This window comes from Peromyscus eremicus, chromosome 8a (genome assembly GCF_949786415.1).
Source record: "Peromyscus eremicus chromosome 8a, PerEre_H2_v1, whole genome shotgun sequence".
Taxonomy (NCBI): domain Eukaryota; kingdom Metazoa; phylum Chordata; class Mammalia; order Rodentia; family Cricetidae; genus Peromyscus; species Peromyscus eremicus.
In genome coordinates, this window is record NC_081423.1 from 82,176,871 (window position 1) to 82,200,330 (window position 23,460).

The window sequence follows — 23,460 nt, forward strand, 5'->3', positions numbered from 1 at the left end:
TTTTCTGAAGGGAAACAAAGGAGGAGTGGATCCGGGGAAGAGGGAGATGGGAGACTGGGAGGAGTGAAGGGAGAGGATGTGTTATATGAGAGAAGAATAAATGAAAAAAGGACTAAATAAATAAATAAAGAGAGAGAGAGAGAGAGAGAGAGAGAGAGAGAGAGAGAGAGAAAAGAAAGAAAGACAGACAGACAGAAAGACAGACAGACAGACAGAAAGAAAGAAAGAAAGAAAGAAAGAAAGAAAGAAAGATCCTCAAGGCTACATAAAACCAAGTGGTGAATCTGAAGTCTGAGCTTCTATCATCTGACTAAGGATAAAATTTAGTTTTCTTTTTCCATTTGTGTGTGTGTGTGTGTGTGTGTGTGTGTGTGTGTGTGTGTGTGTGTATACATTTGTGTATGTGAGTGAATGCATGCATGTTCCATGGAGCTCCTGTGGAGGTCAGAAGCCAACCCCAGGTGTGGGTCCTTGCCTTTCACTTTGTTTGAAACAGGCTCTCTTGTTTTCCACAGCAGGGGCCAAGTTGGGGGATCCTCTTATCTCCAGTTCCCATCTCTCCATAGACGTTCTGAGATTACAGATCCCTCTGGGTTTATGTGGATCCTGGGGAGTCAATCTCAAGCCCTCACACTCTGTGGCACTTTCCTCACTGAGCAGTCTCCCCAGCTTCTTCGGTAGCTAATGTTTCACCTTAGGTGCTTGGAACGTGCAGGTGTTCTGATAATGATCTCAGGGGCTGTTTAATTCATGTTGAAATTCGAATTCAGCAGGATGCTTGGTGCTAAAGATACCGATCTCGGGTATTTGAGACGTTGCGGTACATGGTTGATAAAAGGCCCTGGAGATAATGGCATTATGCATGGCATTATTGTTCCTGCCTTTTCTACCTTGGCACCGTTTTCAAGAGCTCCCTCAGTACAAGATTTAAGTCAACTTTCATGATTATGGACTTAGGTAATTACTAACAATGAAACACAATGCTCAAGGGCCAGCAAGCTGGCTCAGCAGATAAAAGAACAGCTCACCAAGCCTGATGACCTGAGTTTGATCCCTGGGAGCCATGCGGTGGGAGGAGGAATTAACTCCTCCTACTGTACCTCAGCTCACGTGGGTGCACACACGATACATCTAATAAAGCAGTTACCCAAATGTCACTTGAAGTTTGAGAGTTCTGCTTCTCTGCCATAAAGTGAAGATGAATCTGAACATCCCCTTACTAACCTCAATTAAATCAAGAACACGGGATATAGCCAGACTCCGCCCCCCACCCCCACTTGAGTCAATTTCTTCTGTATTGATTTCCATGGAAATCAAAACAGATAAAAATATTCATGATGTTTCTCTTTGTAGATTTTCTATCCTTGTTAAATACCGGGAACTTGCGTCTGTGTCTTACTGGAAATGCTGGTGTCTGGACATTGATGTTATAAAAATCATCCTGCTTATTCTCTTATATTTTCACTTTATTTTGGAGGGCCCAGACTACTCCTGTATGGTAAGAACAAGGGACCTTTGGACTTTTATTTTTGAATACTTGACCCTCTGCTTAAGAGTGGTACTGGTGTTTGAGTGGTTTCTGTGTAGGACAGCATGGTCCTGGTTCTGGAGGGTTCTCCATCTTTCTTCATCCTCACTTCACTGATGCTCTGAACCAGTCTGATCTAATTCTCTCTTACAGTTCTGAAGGATAAAGTGTGGAGGTTGATACACCAGTCAAGTGAATGCACCATTCCTGCCCAGGGGATCCGTGCTTCTGTGCTTTATAGTTTATCCAGGGACCTCAACCAGGCAACAAACAAGCCTCAAAGGCTTCCTCTCATCCCCAACTTTCTAGCCTTAACCAAGTAAGAAAGTCCTTCTTGAGTTTTCTAAATACCAACCTATGTCCTTTGGATGCTTCTGAGTTGAAGTCCTTCTAAGTAAAAGATGCCTCAACTTTTAACTTTTTATCCAGTTGGAGACAGGAGACCTATATATTAGGATTTGGATTTTGGATATTGACCGTGTTGTAAGCCCATTAAGCACAGGTGTATAGGTTGTGCCTAGATGTGGGGCTGTGTTCACACAGAAGAAAGCGTGTACCATTCTTCATGTACTGTAGGTCTGATGAGCTGTGTTTCCTGGGTATATGCTGACTTCAAGGTGGTGCTTTTCTAATTGTTATGAAGTTGTACTAGGGGAGGCCTCCTTTACTTTTTACAAATTGATGTAAAACTCACATATCATGAAAGAACCATTTTAAAGTGTATAGTAAAGGGATATTTAGTGCATTTTGTGTATGTGTGTGTCTTGTGGTTCATGGGCACAGGAGCGTGTGGGTGCACACTCCTCAGTGTGTGCACATGGAGAAGGCCAGGGGAGGATATGAGCAATCTTCCTCTATTGCTCTCATCATCATCATCATCATCATCATCATCATCATCATCATCGGTGCATGTGCAGGTGTTCACAGGCCATGGGGTGCATGTTGAAGTAAGAGAACAACTTTGTGGCATCTGTTCTTTTCTTCCATCTTCACATGGATTCTGGGGATACAACTTGGGTGGTCAGATTTGTGTGACACCGAGCCACCTTTGCTGGTGCCTCCGTTTTGTTGTTGAGACAAGATCTCTCAGTGAATCTGAAGCTCTCTGTGTGTTGACTAGCTAGATGGCCAGAGTGTTCCTGGGGTCTGCCTGTCTCAACTTCCCCAGTGCTGGCATTACCAGCACGTACGGCCATGCCTGGCTTCTCATATGGGCACCGGGGATTTGAACTCAGGTCCTCTTCCTTTCATAGCAAACACCCTTATCCACTGTGCCATCTTCTCAACCTCATGGTACATTTTAGACCTCTGATGTCCAATCTCTTTAATCATCCCTGAAGAATACTCTATAACCTTCAGACAATCACTAGCAGCTAAACGCTGCTAGTCATGACCTGTAGCTCACCACGTTGATTCTATGACCAAAGATTTTATCCCATGGAATGGAAGCTCCATTGTGCAGCTTTTGTTTTGGACTTGTTTTACTTTAGAAACACCTTTTGGAGATCAGAACAAGAATGGTGATAAGATGTGACCAACATGATGCTCTGTGTTCTGCCTCGCAGCACTTGAGAGGATTGTATAGGTACAAAAATACAGGTTAGTAGACTGATACTTTCTTTCATCATTTTCCAAAGTACATATCGAGGATCACTAGTTACAAGACACTAACAGGCGAGATAACAACAGCAAACATCTGGCTTCATCAGTTTGGGCATGATGGATAGAGACAGTCTTATTGAGGTCATTATGCCTTAATGTTCCAAGGCAACTTATAAAATCTTCAAAATGACAGTTGTCCGGGTTTGATTTGCTGCTACTACAATAAAAACACTCTGACCAAAAGCAACCGGAGGAAGGAAAATGTTTATTTCTGTTTATACTTTCAAGTCACAGTCCATCCCTCAGGGAAGTCAAGACAAGAACTGAGGCAGAAATCATGGAGGAACAAACCAAGTCACCTCCTGGCTCACTCTCAGCTTATGCTTAGCTTGCTTTATTTTCTTTTGGTTCTGGGTTGTTATTTTTATCTAATTCTTTTTAGTGTTTGAAAATTTCATAAATGAATATTGGAGTATTGTGTTAACATCATATCTACTCCTCCTCCTCTCTCCTCCAACTCCTCTCATGTCCCCACCCCCTCAAATTCATAACCTCTTTTCTTAAAAATAATGTATCTCTTACTAAGTTGAGTCTCTTTAGTGCTGCTGGTATATGCTTGTGTGTAGGGCTGATCACTTGAGATTGGATGACATATAAGGTAAAAGGGAATTGTTCCCAAAGAAAATTATTTCTCTCTTTCTCTTGGGAGCCATTGATTGCTTATACTCTTCATCTAGGGGCAAAATATTGAGAACTTTTCCCTATCTAGAATTAATACCCAGAATATACAAAGAACTAAGAAAGCAAATAACCCAATTTAAAAAAATGGGCTATAGATCTGAACAGAGAGCTCTCAAAAGTAGAATTTAATTTGGCTAAAAAATATCTTTAAAAGTATTCAACGTCTGTAGCAATTAGGGAAATGCAAATTAAAACTACTTTGATATTTTCATCTTGCCCTACTCAGAATAGCTAAGATCAAGAAAATAACTGACAAGCACTGGTGAGGACGAAGGGAAAGGGAATCTTTATACATTTTTGGTGAGACTGCAGCCTGGCTCAGCTTGCACTCTTACACAGCCCAGGACAACCTAGGGATGGCAGTGCCCTCAGTGGGCTGAAGCCTCCTACATCAATTAGCAATCAAGAGAATTCCTTACAGGCATACCCACAGGCCAATCTGATAAAGGCCTTTCTTCATTTGAGGGTCCCTCTTCTCAGGTGACTCTAGAGTGTGTGAGGGTGACATTACAAACTAACCAAGACAACAATAAGCGTATAATATTATTGGATCATTGGGTACTTTTTCTCTTCTGATATCTGAGGATAAGGTCAGCATGTCGTCTGTTCATGAGATGATCTACACATCTCTCCCTGAAAGCATATATGAGAAATATATGCTCAGGCAAGTGAAGTGACTTGCTCAGTAGCCATGGGTCACGGCTTACAAGCTGTGGCTAGAAACATCTAGTGCTGTTATTTTGCCGTCTTGAGTTTATGGTCTTTCATTTTGCATTACACCTTAGTATTCCTTTGATGTTTGAAAGCATCATCTGTAGAGTCACACGTGAGTGACCGGATGTGCTTGGCAATGCCTCAGACACCCAAATGACACAGACTTCCTATTTGTAAAATGGACCTTTTGGAACACTAGGACCACTTCATTCAGGTAAGGGTCCTCATGGTTGTTGTGTTTTTTAGTGATATATTTTGGTTGCAGAAATAATAGGTCATTTAGTAGGAAACAAAGAAAAAGGGTTATTGAAAGAACAAGGATAGTTAAAGAAAAAAAAATACTGTAGTGCCATGTTGAGACTTTGAAAAATTCCAATCCCCACTATTATTAACAAATCCCAAAGGAAAGAAAGCAGTGACAATGACTTCTTACCATTGAAGAGATCAAATACTTTTTATTAAATCCAAGTCCTAAAAAGCTATTGTCATACTTCTGGTGATACTTCTGGTAACGTATTACACGCCCCTCTCCACATTGTAGGGCTTTTGTCGGTGTTCAAGCCAGCAAAGACGCTGACTCCTTCACGGCAAATGAATTTACCTCCTGGGAACTTCTGTAGCTGAGTTATCAAGACTGAAGGTTTCTAGGGTTATAGCTGGTTCATTTTGAAGTGTCATCCTCTCAGGATTCTTGTCAGAAGATTTTCAACAGCTGGGCTCAGAGCAGCTGGGTGGGCAGCAGTAGCAGCAGCAGGCTGGACGGCAACAGGACTGTCCACAGTAGGAGGGGCGGCAGCAGGAGGCCTGGGCATGGTGCAGCTGGCAGCAGGTTGGGGGTGTGCAGCTCACCACGCAGCAGGGGGGCAGGCAGGTGCCCTCCACGCGGCAGTCTGGGCGGCACCATCTAACGCGGCAGCTCACGCCTCCACTGCCACCCTCCTGGCCACTGCCAGTGCCACAGCAGCTGGGCTGGCAGCAGCTGGGCTGGCAACAGCTGGGCTGGCAGCAGCTGGGCTGGCAGCAGCTGGGCTGGCAGCAGCTGGAGCCACAGGTGCCACCAGTGGAGCATGTGGGAAAGCCACAGAAGCTAGTAGCACAGCAGGCCATGGTGTCAGGGGTTGGTTTGAGAGCTGTGAAGTTGAGATGTGTTTCTGGATTCTGGCTGCTTAGTCCAGCTGGGGCCTTTTATAAGGCTTGGGCAGTCGCTCTGTGACAGGTAGCATTTTTATCTTGTTACTCTTAAAACCAGATTTTCTGGGGCCCCTAAGTTACTTTAAACATATTTTAAATTGAGTGTTTCCTTGTTGCTCAGCTAATGCTCATCATATATGTTCATCTGAGGTAGACATGATAAATGGTTTATGTCCAAACAGAGTCGTGATTTCCACTTGAGTCTTGGCCTCAGTTTTGTGTTTGTGGTCATGGCACCTGACAAGGTGACTCTCACCTGTAATTATAATGACAGGGACACACTCACCAAATCTCAAATATACAGAAAAGGACCATTGATCCTGGGTTGTCCTTCAAGAAGACTATCTTTATGGTTCTGTTTTTATTTTATTGCTAAGATCACTGTTTCTGCATCATTGTGTACAAAGTTACACATAGAAAGATAAGTTACACATTAAAGGAATTCACAGATATCTCTAGATATTTTTTGTATGATTTCTGTGAGCTCTTCTAAACTTAAGACATTAATATTTGAGGACTCATTTGTCACTCAGGAGAATATATGGAACAAAACTTGCTGCACTCCAATTTAATTTAAAGAAGAGGCTAAAATTTGTAATCAGTGAGTGGGGAAAAGCACCCACAAAGCAGTCAAGAGAAACTTATGCTTCCTTATGATAGTTTAAAATTGATGCTATGTAGATCATTTGGACAGTGTTCCCCAAAGGCTTTTAATTTATGTCATTTTATGTTATTACACCATATGCCCTGCAAAAAGGGTATTGAACCAAATGGGACAGCAGCATAATTTACAAAGAAGAGTCAAGGAGATGAAAGGAATCAGGAAATACTGTCTCTCTGGTTCATAATGTTTGTAAGAGAGATTAAAAATGGGTTATCAATATGTGTTAGTAGGTACAAAAGCAAAATTTTAGGATAAATCTTAGCAAATGAAAAGTTAAAATCATTTCTGGTAGTAGACAAAAACAACATGATTTTTCTGCTGTATGTTTAAGGTTACATGAGGGGACATGAAAAATGTGTAGTGACCAAGAGTCATTTTTGCTTCAGTGATGGGCTTGTTAATCCTACGCATATGAATACAAGCACAAAGTTGGCTTTTATGAGATGGGGATACTGTTTTGGACAGTGGTAAGATTATGTTGGAATATTGTTCATGCTAGTTTCAGTAAAGACGTATGCTCTCTGGTAACCATGGTGATAGGCATGAAGTTGAAAATAGTTACATGTAATCATTGAATAATGGAACGAAAAAACAATAACCCATTTGACCACTTGACATTTTAAGTGTAGAGACCAACACTGTTTTCAACGTGAGTGTCATAAGCTTGTTTAGTTCTACTAGTCACAGAACACTGAAGGGTTATAAAGAAAGAGAATAATTATCTGCCTCATATTTTGCTCTGGTGCACAAAGCTGTGGGGTATCAATAGGATTGATCAATTAAAGGAATGAGTTAAGAAACAGAGCCATTCATTCTCAAAGTCCTAGACCAGAACACTGGTGTTGTGGTAGGCGTGAGTTTTCATTTTACCTCAGCATCAATTGTTGAAAGAACACCGTGATCTGGCAACAGAGAAATTCGTAGACATTAAATGAGCATTTGTACACACAGAGAGAAGAGATGGGTGTGATGGTCCCCTCTCCCTTTCCTAGACCTGTTCTTTTTATTTTATGACATGCTGCTTTCCAGGTTCAGTGTGTATCAGTAAAACTCGTTGTGTACTGCCTTTACTTTAAATACTTCAAGAATATAAACATGAGGTGTTGGGTAGGCTATACTACAGAATAAGAATCTGAAACACAAAGCAAAGAAGCATAAATATGTTAAAATCATTTTAAGCATTTTTAGCCCAGAGTTGAAATAAGTCACATTTGCTTTCTAGTTGTTTCTTGTCTCCCACTTTAAATTTAATGTACCTTCTGGTTTTCTGTGTGTGTCACCTTAATTCCTCTCCCTCCCTCCCTCACTCCCTCCCTCTCTGTGTATGTGTGAACATACATGTTCAGGTTTTTGTGTGTTTGTGCATGAATAGGGAAGCCAGAACTCAACCTTGGGTGTCACCCTCAAGAGCGGTCCATGTTATTTTTTTTGAGACAGAGTCCCTCCTGGGGACCTGGGGCTCGCTGATTAGGCTGTGTCTCTCCCTGGTACTGGGACTGCAAGCCTGCACTACCATGTCTGACTTTTTCCACGGGTGCTTAGGAGTTGAACTCTTATTCTCGCTCTTGCGTGGCACTTTTACTGACTGAGCCTTCTTCTCATCGTCGTTAAAAAGCTCCCACAGACCATCCCAGCACCAGCTTCTGTCCTGCCATGTATGGACCCAAGGCTTGAAACAGCTCCTTAGTGCTTACTTACAAACTCCATTGACTGACAGGCAAAGTATGGTAGGATTCTAAATAGTCCTTCCACGGTGGCTCCTCACATATCCAGTGCTCCAGCCAAAATGTATGGATGACCCTTGAGGTACTTCCCTCCATACCTTTGTCTAGACTGTTTCCACTGATGAGAAAGCTGCTCTCCTTCTAATCTGGAACAGCAACAAAACCTTAACTCATAGAAGATACTAACATTTTTCAAACTTTCTTTCTAAACAATAGTAATGTCTTTGTGGATACTATATAATATATATACCTTATTTCTCATATTCTATTTAATTTTGTCAAGGTAGATATGACTCATCTCCCCAGAGGCTTTTAATGAAAGAAAAAAAATTAAGCTGGAGAGATGGCTCAGTGGTTGGGAGCACTGGTTGCTCTTCTAGAGGATCTGGGTTCAATTCTCAACACTGACAGGGCAGCTCATCACCACCTGTAACTCCAGTTCCAAGAAATCCCATACCCTCTTTTGACCTCTGAAACAACAGGCGCGCGCGCACACACACACACACACACACACACACACACACACACACACACACACGACGAATAGGCATACACACAGGCAAAACATCCAAACACATGAAATAAAAATAGTAAAAAATAAAAGGACATACTTTAATTTTTCTTTTTCTTTATGATTATTACATGTATACACACACAAATACATAAACACAGCTTCATGTGTTGCTCATGTGTATATGTTTTAGAGATGACCACTTGGTGTTGAATAACCAATAGGGGGCTTGTCCATGGGGAGGATTAATTCCTCTCTCTTTTAGTAGTAGTCACTAATTGCCTATAACTTTTCATTTAGGCATGGGAACTTGTGAGATTTTTGAGGGGAAGCTTTTAAAAACCTCAGCTGAATGTTTCTCATGGTCTATGCAGTCTGTGGTAAGCAACCAAAATTTCTTTGAGACCTAATTTTAAAAAAAGCGTGAAGAGGATGCACTCCCCTCCTCTGGTAGGTTGGCCATGCTCCAGTGGATGGCCCTGTACCCGTGCAAATAAATGCAGCATTAATGGGACTCAGTGGGTTACCAAAAAACAGGCATGAAGCTGTAAGAGGGTCATGGTTGTGGGGAGGGGAGGCTGGTCTGGAATTGAAGGGGGAGTGTGGGAGACAGATGTGATCAACGTAAGTTGTACATCTGTAGAAAATTCTCAAAGAATAAATTAAAATAATTTAAAAGGCACAAGTAAGTAAGAGCAAAGCAATGATTTGTGAGGCCAAGAAGAGAAATTTATTCAAAAAAAATAAACATCTTCAAAAAGACCATAGACCCAAGAAGGAGAGAAGGACAAAGCCTGCTAAAAAGAGTCGCACAAGCCTTAATGGAAGGCTCCGGGCCCCCATTCACAAGCTGGTTGATTTAGGGCATCGGTGGCTCAGGGCAAGAGGATAGAGAGAGAGAAATAGGAACAGGAGTATTTTCCAAAGGGCGGCAGCTTGCCCCAGGTGCTCAGCTCACTGCTCAGCAGCAGGTGTTGCAGGGGGAGGTCCTGCAGGTGGTGCGGCAGGGGGCAGGCTGGCAGCAGGGGGGCCTGCAGCAGGGAGCCTGCACAGAGATGGGCTGGCAGCAGGTGGAGGCCCAGCAGCAGGGTCTGCAGACCACAGCTGTGCAAGAGGTGGGGCAGCAGGTGATGGGGCGACAGCAGCCCTGCTGCAGGCTGCAGGGGTCACAGCAGATGGGGCGGCGGCAGGGCTCGCAGATGGGCCTGGTGCAGTGGGGCACGCAGGTCACAGGGCGGCACACTGTGGTCTGGCAGGACACTGGGCGGCAGCAGCAGGGGTCTCTGCAGCAGCAGGGCTGGCAGCAGCAGGGCTGGCAGCAGCCTCCACAGCTCTGGGAGGAGAAGGATCCACAGCAGGAGCCGGTCATGGTGGGTGTCTGGGCTGGAGTGGGGCTGAGAAGTGGAGAGCGGATGGGTGTTCTCAGGTGTGATGTCTCTTCTGGGTCGGGTCCCTTTATATACCTGGCTGGGAGCTGATGACCCCTCTTGTTTATCTTTTGACTAATTAAGTCAACTTCTGTTTGAGTAACGGTTGAGTCATGGTCTCATTAAATGATTCTTACTACATCTCTAAATATGAACATCTTACACTCACTGTTCACTGTGAAAACTTGAAAATCACAGCCATGAGAGGACAGAGTGCCATTTGACAGAAAATATTCGGGTTTACGGAGTGGAGTGTGACGTTGTGGTACACTCACCCACCACGTATTGATCAATCCAGGAGGCAATCTGCCATCATCGTCTCAGACATTTCTCATTCCGTTGTGCTGAAAACATTCCTAATTCTGTCTTCCGGTTTTGATGATGCAATATTGTTAATTACAGTCACACTTTGTGTAATGGAGCACCGGGACTTTCTTATCTGACTGTGATTTCACCTGTGGGCCAAGCTCCCCAGCCCCTCCCACCGTCTCTTTGGGCTCATTTCAAGTACCAGCGATTAAGGTTAACCTGGAGCACATGGCCACAAAAGAACTCAGTTTTCAACATAATCCAATAGAGTGAGGTACACAGATTGGTGACTGGATTCTGCCCCGGAAGCACCTGTCTGTAAATGACACAGGCACTAAGCATGTTGATTTAAGAGATTCATTAAGAATACATTTATTTACCATTAGGTGTAAGATACTATAAATTCTTTTGCTAGAACAGCAGCTCATATACAGAAAAATCAAAAGGTAACTTTTAGATGTGTTTGATTTTATTTTCTATGCATGAGTGTTTTGCCTATATGCATATATATGCACCATGTACATGCCTCATCCTCTCAGAGGTCAGAAGAGGGCATTGGGTGCCCTGGAACTGCAATTACAGATAGCTCTGAGTCACCACATGGGTGGTGGGAATTGAACTTGGGTCTTCTGCTAGTAGCAAGTGTTCTTAAATATTGAGCTATCTCTGTAGTCTTCCAAAATTTATTTTTGTAAATATTATTATTGTATTGTATTAATATATTGTAAATGTATTAAAAGAAAGCATCTAAGGTCACTGTGTGCATCTTTATTTTCTCCAGTTGAGGATATGTTCAACTCTGATGCTACTGGTCACAGGGAACTAATTTTTATCTCTAAATCAGATTTTGTTTGTTTGAGGCAGGGACTCATTACTTAGCCCAGGCTGGCCTTGAACTTATGATCCTCCTGCCCCAGCTGCCCAAGGGTTGAGATTACAGATGTACACCATTATGCCTAACTGGAAATGTGGCTTTTGTATGCATTTATTGGTGTATGTATGAGCACATGTTGACATGTGTGTATGTGTATGCAGGGGCACTTGCAGAAGCCAAATGTCCATGTTTTCCTCTCCTTGCTTCACTTTACTTTTTGAGACACAGTCTTTTACCTGAACCTGAAGTTCACTAATCCTGTCAAATCATCTGGCCATCAAACTCTAGGGGCCAACCTGTCTCCACTTCCTCCCGATGCTGGAGATGCACAGTTCTTACATCAGTGCTGGAGGTCCAAACTCAGATATCAGTGCTTGTGTGGCAAGTACTTTACTCACAGAGCCCTCTCCCCAGCTCAAATTCTGTGGGGAGATTCTCCCTCCCCCTTTGATATCCTATGACTATCAAATGAAATGGTGGAAGTTTTCTTTCTAGACTTCAAAGGTATTATTCAATATGGCTTTCGGGGCGGGGGGCACAAAGGAAGACTCCCTCATATTTGTAATATTGTAGCTCTGCTCAAGACACACTGGTCAGGCTGCTTCAGGAAGGGCCTCCTTATTTCCCAGCTTTGCAAACTCCTGAAACTTTCCAGGCATCAGCTAGATTATTTTAGAATCTCTCTCTCTCTCTCTCTCTCTCTCTCTCTCTCTCTCTCTCTCTCTCTCTCTCTCTCTCTCACACACACACACACACACACACACACACACACACACACACATACAAGTGTGCCTCAGGCTCCAGGCTCTAAAGTCACCTCAATGGTAATTAAAACCTAATTTTACTACTTTTAAAGGAACTGTAGTGCCATTGGTGGTATGCTTGCCTAGCACTCACAAAGCCCAGGGTTTGATCCTAGGGCTATATATATTAGGCACAGTGGTACACAGCTATATCCCAGTGCATGGGAAGTGGAAACAAAAGGATCTGGAGTCCAAAATAATCTTAGGCTACATAGCAAGTTCAAAGCCAGCATGGGCTACGTGAGACATTATCTCAAAAGGAAAAAAAAAGTGGATTAACTATTTCCACAACCAGGGAGATAGAGGAGGGAGAAATGTAGATGTGTCTCATAGATAATGATGCTTCACATACTTTGGGTTCTTTCTTTTGTTCATAGGCATGATATGTCTTCTTCTTCTCTTCCTCCTCTTCCTCCTCTTCATCCTTCTCCTCCTCCTTCTCCTTCTTCTCCTTTCTCCTCCTTCTTTCCAAATCAGTAACCTAAATAAACAGTTGTATATTTGGTGCACATTAATTATCAGATTTCATGTTGTTGTGGAATCTCACGGTTAAAATTTTTCCTTTTGCAATGGGACTCTCCTCCAAAGGCACAAAATGCCAACTTAACAAGATGAATCTCCCTGCTACATATACTTCTCATCAGTTGTCCCATAGGGATTTTTTTTTATTCTTATATAAAGATCCACAAGGATAGAGTCTGAGAATAGCTCAGTAAACTCTTTAGATGTTTGTTTACTGTAGTATACTTATCCTGGCTCCCTAGTGCGTCCTCATTTTCAGGCTGAGGACATATGGTTCCTGTTCCCATTACCCATGACACAGGGCTGTGAGGACTCAACTGCTTGCTTTGGCATTGGCAGCAAGGCAGATGCTGCCCTTCTGAAACCACTTATCCTAGAAGACTCAGCACTCAACGAGGCTCTGCCACTCACTGCCTTTGTGTCCTTCGGTCACATAATTATGCACATTTGGATAGTCATGGGGATTAAAAATACTTGTCCAAGGACTAAGAGCAGAGTCAGATGCTTGGCGTCTTACTTTTGTTAGGTGAAGGAATGCTTTTTAGCTGCCTTTGCCGGCTTGTAATCCCAGTACAAAGAGTGCTGAAGCATGAGCATTTCTAGTTTAAGGAGAGTCTGAACTGTGTAGTGAGACTCTATCTAAAAAATATATTTTAAAAGTTTATATTATTGGTAGGGGAGACGGCTCAGTGGGTACAGTGTTTTGCTTTGTAAACATCAGGACCTCGGTTAAATTCCCAGAACTCATGTTTTTTCTTAAAGGTGTGGTGGCATATGATCATAATTGTGCACTGGGGAGGAAGAGACAGGCAGGTCTCCTGGGCTACATGACCAACCAATCTACCTTAACGAGCCATGGATGGTACCTAAGAAGTGAGACCCAAGGTTGATCTCCAGTCTACACATGCATGGACACACATGTGCCTGTGCACACACATGTTCATGCCCCACATGAACACACACACACACACACACCCCATATTATTTTGGTGAATCATAGACTTTAAAATTTGAACTTAGAACAAAGTCAGCATGTTTGATATGGGCCAGTTCTCCGCTCAGCTGCCACAGGATGCATATCAAATAAGATGAATATTTTGTGGTGGCTTTTCTTAATATCATGAAGTAAATTTTAAGTACCTGTAAGGAAGGTTTAGCACTCTTTCCAGGTCTTTGTTCAGGGGAATCAGACTACTGCCGAGTGCAGAGGACACGTATATGTGAGAACTGTGGACAGAATGTGTTACTGCAAACCCCCAGTTCAACAACAGACTCGGGTCCTAGGACAGTGTCTTTAAAAAACACTTACAAAGAATTTAGAGAGCTTCCTGCTGGTGGTGGGCAATATTTTTATTCATAGCAAATCGTAGGACCCCATTTAACACTATCATTCAACATCAGCATTGTGAACACATTTTGTGTGGGAAATATTTTCTTGTGTTCTAAAGTTCCTGATTGTTCACACAAATGGCTAAGAGCAATTGTACATATGACATGAATAGCTAACAACTTACAAAATTATCAATTTGGAGCATAATAATGCAGATTATTTATATAATTGAGCTGATCTTCAAGTGTTAGAAGATAAATTCAATGCTTTATAATTTGGTTACATTTTTAAAATATCAGAGAATCCCACCATACACCTGCCTGTCAAACAAAAAGACTTCTTTAAGAGTACAAAACACTGCTTTAGGTCAATGAGACTTTGATAAATAGGTAAGTTTTGAAATCAGAACATATTGGAAAAGGGACTTAAGTGTTTTCTCTAAAATAGTAATAGTTTCTCAAAAAACTTAATTTTTTTTAGTTTGTTTTTGGTTGGCACACGAAGAAATGGGGTCTCACTGTGACATTTTCATATATAATATTTCATATATATTATTATATTTTATTATTGTGTACTTATTTGCTCTAACTACTACCCTCCCTCTACTATTTAAATAGTTCCTCCTCTTGATTTTATAACATACAAATTCTATCTCTATTCTCCTTTACCCCAATAATAGCTTTTAGATACTGTATTTCATTCATAGTAAAAACATGTGCTTACTTAAGAATTATGTAATTAAGAAAACCTAAAGAAGAAACTGAATATTATCACCAACTATGAGTAGATTTTGTATAATATTACAATTTAAGCCTAAACAGATATAGTTTATTTAAGAAAAATTTTTCTCACAAAATGGTTTCTTCTCTTACAGCTTACTTTATAATACAAATATGTTATGGACAGTTGTGTGGTATTTCCTAGTAGGTTATGATCTTTATCTGTTTAAATAATTTCTGTTCTCTCTCTCTCTCTCTCTCTCTCTCTCTCTCTCTCTCTCTCTCTCTCTCTCTCTCTCTCTCACACACACACACACACACACACACACACACACACACACACTTACTTTTGTCTCTTTGAGCAGGAGTGGAAGAAGGACAGGGTCCCAGGGTCTCATACAGCCCAGGCAGACCTCAAACTCTATACCCAAGTGTAACTTCAAACTTCTGATCCTCCTGCTTCCATTTTCATAGTGCTGGGACTGCAGGTGTGCCTGGTTTCTCTTTCTCTCCTTCCCTTTCTTCTTCTCCCTTCCCCTCTCTCACAGGATTTTACTATATAGCCCAGGCTATCCTCAAAGTTGTGGTGATCTTCCTTCCTCAGCCTCCCAAGTTCTGAGATTATAAGCCTAAACCACCTTGCCCAGCTGACTTTGTCAATTCTTTATGTTGCTTGTGGTATGTAGGTTGACAGTTGACTTACTTTCACATCCTCCCCCTATGCATAGTATATACTCTTTCAAGCAAGGTCTCCTGTTTCACACTGTATACCCTTCAGTGGGGCGAGCTCAGTGCCTCATTTGTGGTAGAAGTACAATAAAGACATGCCAAACTGACAGTGATTGATTTGTTTGAAAAATATCAATAATATGCAATTTCTGATCACAAAAGTAAGCAGACTTGGAAGGCCACTGCAGACTTAGTATCCATAAGAGCTGGCACTGTCACTAACATTCTAAATGTCACACAGAAGCACATAGGAAGAGATTGCTTACTGAGAGCAGCAGTCACATTGGTAACCAAAAAAAGACTTAGTGACCTTGGCAGGAAGAACAGGCTTTTGCCATACTGAGGATAAGTGTTGACCTCAAGGTTGAAGTTTGGGAATTGCCTAATCTCTGGGGTAATGTAATGATAATTACATTTTATCCCTATAAATAACCAACTTATTTCACATTCACTAGCCATTTTTTTTTTTGTCTTCAAGGCAGAGACAATTCACCAGATGTAGCCTGGGGTTCCTCCCACCTCGGCTTTGCAGACTTTCGTGATTTTCCAACAGTTCTCCACCCAGGAGAGAAGCCAGCAGCCTGGACATGCAGATGCCACCTGGACACAGCTTCCTAATAGGCTGGCCACTGCAAGGAAGTTCTCAGTTGACTGACAAGGGCGGAATTTGGATTATGTGATGAACAGATGGGGACTAACTGCCACCATTCTAATCAGCTGGCTTGCCCCAAATGCCGCTTACGATGATTCCAAGAAAACAACTCAGACTTTAGTTATTTCCCAGGACAATGCAAGATTATTTTGTATCTTATACTGAAAAAACATCTCTGGTAATTGAGACAATAGACCAAAGGAAATGATCACAATGCCCATAATGTCTATGCTGAGAATGTTGAGTTTATTAGAAAATAGTATGATGTAAGTATTAGATCAAAGTCCAAAGAGGGTGCAGTGTTCTTTATCAGAAGAGGGTCCCAAAAGGGATCTTTCATGTATGGGTTGAATTAATTTTAAGAACATACTTGTCAAGAAAAAGCAATTTTTTTAAGTGATGTCCTGAGTGGCAGCAGCAGGAACCTGGCCATCTGCCAGGAATCCTTAGTGTTAAGGTTGATTGGCTCAGCAGCAGGTGTTGCAGGGGGAGGTCCTGCAGGTGGTGCGGCAGGGGGCAGGCTGGCAGCAGGGGGGCCTGCAGCAGGGAGCCTGCACAGAGATGGGCTGGCAGCAGGTGGAGGCCCAGCAGCAGGGTCTGCAGACCACAGCTGTGCAAGAGGTGGGGCAGCAGGTGATGGGGCGACAGCAGCCCTGCTGCAGGCTGCAGGGGTCACAGCAGATGGGGCGGCGGCAGGGCTCGCAGATGGGCCTGGTGCAGTGGGGCACGCAGGTCACAGGGCGGCACACTGTGGTCTGGCAGGACACTGGGCGGCAGCAGCAGGGGTCTCTGCAGCAGCAGGGCTGGAAGCAGCAGGGCTGGCAGCAGCCTCCACAGCTCTGAGAGGAGAAGGATCCACAGCAGGAGCCGGTCATGGTGGGTGTCTGGGCTGGAGTGGGGCTGAGAAGTGGAGAGCGGATGGGTGTTCTTAGGTGTGATGTCTCTTCTGGGTCGGGTCCCTTTATATACCTGGCCAGTGCTGATGACCCCCAGGACAGATGGCCATTTCCTTGTTTTGGTTTATTCCTTCTGTAATGGCATTGGTGGGTTAGTAAGTTCTCTTGACGTGTTTTAGGCGCTCGGGTCCTTGTAAAAGATTATTTGTGTTCCTTATTTCATGGTAACTCATTATTTTTGCTATTTATGGTTCAAATATGAACTTAATAACCCTAACTTCAAAGTCGCCAATTATCTTCATAGTTTGGTGATGCTTTTGCCGGTTGGTGTTTTGATGGCACAGAAGAGCTGCCATGCCCTTGGGGTGAATTGCTAATGATGGAAGTGAATTTAGCAAATCATCGTACAGTTCCTTTTCCACTCACTGCTCATGACAAAACGAGGCAAGAATGTTGTAAGAGTGTGTCAAAATAGGTTAATAAGAAAGGAATTTCCCATCTCCTTCGGGAGTTCCAGGAACACATCTTAGTAGGCCTGCGTCTTCAGCAGTGGGTTTTGTCTTAGTTACCCATTCCCTGATTTCAGGGTCTTAACCTTTCTATGTCAAAGAGAATTCTATTGCTTTGTATCTTTACTTAGTATCACTGAATTCAAACTGTTTCAAACATCATGTTTAATTAAATAAATGTGTTAATTTATTCTTTATAAATTCCTACAAGGTAGGGATTATTATATCCTGCAATTTCCCTATACCAGACTAAGTGAGTTATTTACTCAATGTCATGTATTAGTAGATGCTGCAGCCAAAACTCAGACCCCGAATATGTGTCACAATATTGTTCATAAGTCCAACGAGCTGCAGAATGAATGATGAGGACCACATGACCAGAGCTTATTGAATATTTGCTTTGTTTAGGAATTTTAATGGTGTATTTACTTTTACAACTTTTTATATGTGACATTTTCAATCATCTACCTGCATTCTATTGCTCACCAAATATCCCCAGGAACTGGAAGGATTGAGTCCCAAATAACTTAGGAATTCTAAAAATTACCAAATATGCCTCCAAACAAACTGGGCACAATTAAATATTCATGGGACACTGTGAACAAAGCCACCCAAAAGGTGAGGAAGTCAAAGAACCTGAGCCCATCCAGAGAGGCTTCCATCTCTTGATGTAACAGTACCAGGTAGTTCCGATACAAAGTGATCTTCAGTTCTGTCTTGTCTGTATCTAGTATGGCCAGTACCTCCTGTGTATTAGGCTTCATGAAGTTCATTTCCACCAACAGAATCAACCCTGACATTTAATGGCTCCAAACGATCAGACTTCATAGAAAAACAACATCACTATTTTATATTTCTTGTGTCTGCCCTTTCTCTACGATGACTTCTGTTCTAGATCTGTGACTGGAGGCTCCAGTTCACGCCTTTTCATTTGTCATAAGTCTTGCATAGTTCGTTATAGGGTTACCTAGCACTATAGCAACCACTGTAGCTGACCAGAGCGTAGGGTTACCATGGAAACAAACAAATGCCAACAATCATATTAATGTGTTTGGAAGCAAATAAAATGTTATCTATCTGAGAAAACGAAGTCATGTGAAAAGGTTTCTAGATGTCTAAGAAAAATGCTGAGAGGAGTAAAGCAGAGGTCGTTATACTTTTTTCTTTTGAAATGGCGAGCAAAGGCACACAGAAAGAAATTGGACTCATAGAGGGCAAGGGCTATAGCTCAGCCATAGAGAGCTTTCTTAGTGTTCATAAGACTCTATCCGCAGAACTGCAAAAGCAAAACAATGGGATTTGTAAACCAAAGGTCTGATGGGAAACAACTGCCCTCCCTAATCATGAGAAACTCCATTGTACACATACTAAAGATGTATTGCTATCAAATGGTCCCTGAAGTCCCTAGCCACAGAACACCCTGTACACATGACTTCCTGTTGAGGTACCGTGTGATGAATCAGTTCAGTGTTATTTTTAAAAAAATGCATGTATCAAAAATGAGACAAATGTGCTGGGAAGATGATGTGTCCTCACCTCCTTAGTGTTTATTCCCAACATCATTATGTTGTAGTCTACGTGCCAAATGTTGTGCAGATGAATCATAATTCAGTCTTGACCAAAACCAGCTCAGTCCCTCCTCTCACAAAGCTCCCTCACTTGCCCTGTCTCATCAATCAGTGCATACAAACGGTTAAGTGTATAAGCAGCAATCCAAAAGACTCACGTAGATTAGACTCCCGGGACTCAAAAAGTTGATAGCACGATTTTGAGCCCTTGTTTTGTGACTTGTTTGTGTCTGTCCTTTCTCTAAAATGACATACGTGGTAGAAGGTTTTATTCAAGAAAACAAAAGCAATAAGCAAAACAAAACAAACAAAAAACAGTAGTTAGTCTTCCTAACTGTCCTAACAAGATTCTAACAACAGTGAAGCCATCTTACAAGGATTAATGTAAACATCATGTCACCCACAGTGACACTGTTTTAATGACACTGTATGTCATCTTATCTAACCAAGGCTGTACTTTTTGATTTTCTCGTCAACAGCCTCATTGGGAACCTAACTGCCATAGTGGTACTGGTTGGGGGGATGAGAGAGTGGCTGGTCAGTAAATACAGAGGAATTCAGTGGTGAGGGTGTTCCTGGGGACTAGCTGGTAGGATCATTGCATAGTTTTCTATGTCGGGAAGCAAACGGGGCTGTAACTTGGGGTTTCTTCCTTTTCTCATGTGTATGGACCACTCATGGGTCAAATTCACAATCAAAGATCTGCCTCAACGTTTTTGTCCTATCACCACAAAAGTCTGTGTCTTTAAATATGAAATCTCATCAGCAAAATTATCTGAAATATTTGAATTCTTTTTAAAATTACAGATGATGTACCTCAAATACTCATGTGGGGAAAGTTCAAAATACAGCCTTTAGAAACATTTTCCCAGCTGGGCAGTGGTGGTGCACGCCTTTAATCCCAGCACTCAGGAGGCAGAGCCAGGCAGATCCCTGTGAGTTCGAGGCCAGCCTGGGCTACAGAGTGAGTTCCAGGACATGTGCAAAGCTACACAGAGAAACCCTGTCTCAAAAAAAAAGAAAGAAAGAAAGAAAGAGAGAGAGAGAGAGAGAGAGAGAGAGAGAGAGAGAGAGAGAAAGAGAGAAAGAAAGAGAGAAAGAAAGAAAACATTTTCCCTTGATTCATCTCATTCTGAACACTGCAATTTATTCTGTAAATGAGGTTATGAATATCAAGGAAGAATGCAAAAAGCATATGTGCTTTATCAGAGATAAATTTTTATTGTTTTTATCATGCAAACCCACAGCCTGAAAATATCATGCTGAAAATATATCCCATCTGAAGCCTGAAATAGAAAATTACAGTGACGCAATGGGATCATGCTTCATGAAAGAACTTCATCTTTGTTTACATGTTTCTGAAGCCTAGAATTCAGCTGATGAGAGCTAGGAATCGTCTAGAGCTACGCAGATGACCAGCTGCATCTGTGTGGGAAATTTGATAGGCCTTTATAGCTGAGTGAGTTGAGGAAGAACAGGTGGTTTGCAAAGGTCGCACTTTCATCTGCTCCAGGAAGAGTAGGAAGAGTTCTGTTCATAAGGCAAAGTTGTATATTAGGTGGCTCAGCAGCAGGTGTTGCAGGGGGAGGTCCTGCAGGTGGTGCGGCAGGGGGCAGGCTGGCAGCAGGGGGGCCTGCAGCAGGGAGCCTGCACAGAGATGGGCTGGCAGCAGGTGGAGGCCCAGCAGCAGGGTCTGCAGACCACAGCTGTGCAAGAGGTGGGGCAGCAGGTGATGGGGCGACAGCAGCCCTGCTGCAGGCTGCAGGGGTCACAGCAGATGGGGCGGCGGCAGGGCTCGCAGATGGGCCTGGTGCAGTGGGGCACGCAGGTCACAGGGCGGCACACTGTGGTCTGGCAGGACACTGGGCGGCAGCAGCAGGGGTCTCTGCAGCAGCAGGGCTGGAAGCAGCAGGGCTGGCAGCAGCCTCCACAGCTCTGGGAGGAGAAGGATCCACAGCAGGAGCCGGTCATAGTGGGTGTCTGGGCTGGAGTGGGGCTGAGAAGTGGAGAGCGGATGGGTGTTCTCAGGTGTGATGTCTCTTCTGGGTCGGGTCCCTTTATATACCTGGCCAGTGCTGATGATCCTAAGGACACAAAGTCATTTCCTGGAATTGTGGTTACCCAATGGAAAGAGAAGCCTGGATTCAGTTGCCAGGCAACAACTCCAGTATCTGCAAGGATGCTTTTCTTTCCACCCTTCTACTATTTCCCTTGGAATGAATACCTGATAGTTTGTATCATCAGAACTATTGCTCACCTGTCACTCAATCCTCCCAGGCTAGACCATGTGACAGACTGAAAGTCTGAAGTGCACATTACTGATGTCACTTTCCCCTTGTTCACAGTCTCTGAAGAGATGTGAGGCTATGATGCACATGAGTCACAAGCCTGGTTTCTGATTGACGTTCAGACAAAGTAACAATTCCTGAGGAGCCACGATGGCTCATGAAATAGCTGTGTGTCTCTCCTGTTATGGGAAATATGGCCCAAGGCTTCTGAAAAAGAGCTAATTGCCTTGCTTATGGAGAGATAATCACCAAAGCATTAGAGTGACCTTAATAAAGGAACCTGAATTGTCCTGTAACTCACAACCTCCCATGAGACACTTACTATGTGAACAGGACAATGAGGGGGAAGGAGAAGGAAAACTAAGCCCCCAAATTCCTTACCACATAGTAATCATAATTTGTAGGGAGACAAGATAAAACTAAAAGTAATTAAAGGTGAAAAACTTTTCAAAGGTCAATAAGATAAAACCAAGTGAAGATTTTGCTCAGTCTGTCTTTTGAATCTCTTTCTTGACTGCTGTATTTCTTGCTTACTAACTATGAGACAAACACTGCCATTTAAATTCTTTAAAATCTATTGTAGGGCTGGTGAGATGGATAGCTCCCTGGGCAAATGCTCCTGCTGCCAAGCCTGACAACCAGAGTTCAGTCCCACAGGACCCACATAGAGGAGAGAGAAAACAGATTCCTACAGGTTGTCCTCTGACCTTCACACATACACCAGAACACACCTGTACCCACAGACATGGGTGTGCACCTGCACACAAAATAAAGAAAAGAAATAAAATCCATTGGAAATATGTGTGAAGGAATCAAACATCTTTCTGTAGTCAGCACTGGGGTTTGTTGGCTGAGAATTTTGATTGCTTATAAAATATGGGATAGGATTATCACAAAATAGAAGGAGACTTGGTGAGCCGGTTACTGGATAGAGAACTTTGTGCTTCACCACCGCAATGAGGGGATATGGAAGATAAATGAAGGGTAGAGAGACAGGTGAATAATAGCACGGGGAAAGGATTGCTGAGGACTTTGGGATCAAATTTGCCTCTGAGTGTGTGTGACTGTTAGTCTTGTTTGTCAACTAGTCACATTGCAGAGTCAACTGGGAAGGGAGTCACAATGAGGAGTTGTCTAGATTAGGTCAGCCTGTGGCTATGCCTATGAGCTGTTTCATAATTGGGTTGACTGAGGTGGGAAGACTGACCCTGAATGTGGGCAGCATCATTTCACGGGCTGGTCCCTTCAGTGAAGAAAAAATACAGAGTCAGCTGAGTACCACCCAGCATGCGCTAACCCGTCGCTCTCTGCTCTTGACTACGGATGTAATATGAACGATTGCTTCAACTCCCTGCCACCTTGACTTCCCCACAATGATGCACTATAACTTGGAATTGTGCACCAAAATAAACCCTCTCTCCCTCAATTTGCCATAGTCAGGAATATTGTCACAGCAAGAAGTAACTAACAGAAGATCCTAAATTTCAGGTAGGAGATATAAAGTCACAATATTGCCCTCTATATTCACCATGTCATTTCCTGCGGAAGAGGGGTCTGTTTGACAGCCCATGCTGATGTTGGTTCTTTTGTAAACAGTCCTGTTCAGTTTATCTAGATTTCATTTCTTGAGATGTTACCAGAATGCCACCACCCATCAAATCCTAAGATGACCTTCCCACTCTCTTTGCTGCTCTGCTCGGGGGGTGCTCTTGCTGACCCACGTTCAAAGACAGGCTTGGTGAAAGGCGAGTGTCCCCGACTTGATGGCATGAGCTTTTCAAGTCATATTATTCCAGTTCCAAGCATTCTGCAAGAGCATAATCACCAGTGGGAACACATGCATTTTAAGCATAATGGTAATTAGTTGTGAGACTTTTGTGGTTGGATTGGAAAAGAATGTAGCAAGGGTGACTGTTGGTCCAGTAGGCCATGTCCTCATCTTGATAGCTTTATGATTGTGTTTTGTTAGAAACTAGTTTGGGGGAAACTAGGTGTCAGAAGATGTATAAAATTCTGGAAAAATACATTTTTATAGAGAATTATTTATTGGTAGCACTCTTAAAGTACACTCCAGTTGTAGGAGCCAGAAATGAGGATGAGGAGGGTGGAGGGAAAAGGGAAGTATTATCTCAGGGCAGATGACATTCCCATAGGCCCAG

General features: G+C 42.8%; 4 protein-coding genes across 4 annotated transcripts; all 4 read right to left on the minus strand.

The window, feature by feature from the left end:
• Positions 1-5,290: 5,290 nt before the first annotated feature.
• On the minus strand, positions 5,291-5,692 carry LOC131916384 (keratin-associated protein 9-3). The gene has a single exon (XM_059269699.1). It carries the CDS (start codon positions 5,690-5,692, stop codon positions 5,291-5,293), a length of 402 nt encoding a protein of 133 aa, XP_059125682.1.
• Positions 5,693-9,636: 3,944 nt separating this feature from the next.
• Positions 9,637-10,044, minus strand: LOC131916383 (keratin-associated protein 2-1). Its single transcript, XM_059269698.1, has one exon. The coding sequence runs from the start codon at positions 10,042-10,044 to the stop codon at positions 9,637-9,639; it is 408 nt and encodes a 135-aa protein (XP_059125681.1).
• Positions 10,045-16,507: 6,463 nt separating this feature from the next.
• On the minus strand, positions 16,508-16,915 carry LOC131916385 (keratin-associated protein 2-1-like). Its single transcript, XM_059269700.1, has one exon. The coding sequence runs from the start codon at positions 16,913-16,915 to the stop codon at positions 16,508-16,510; it is 408 nt and encodes a 135-aa protein (XP_059125683.1).
• Positions 16,916-20,576: 3,661 nt separating this feature from the next.
• Positions 20,577-20,984, minus strand: LOC131916386 (keratin-associated protein 2-1-like). Its single transcript, XM_059269701.1, has one exon. It carries the CDS (start codon positions 20,982-20,984, stop codon positions 20,577-20,579), a length of 408 nt encoding a protein of 135 aa, XP_059125684.1.
• Between the last annotated feature and the right edge of the window lie 2,476 nt (positions 20,985-23,460).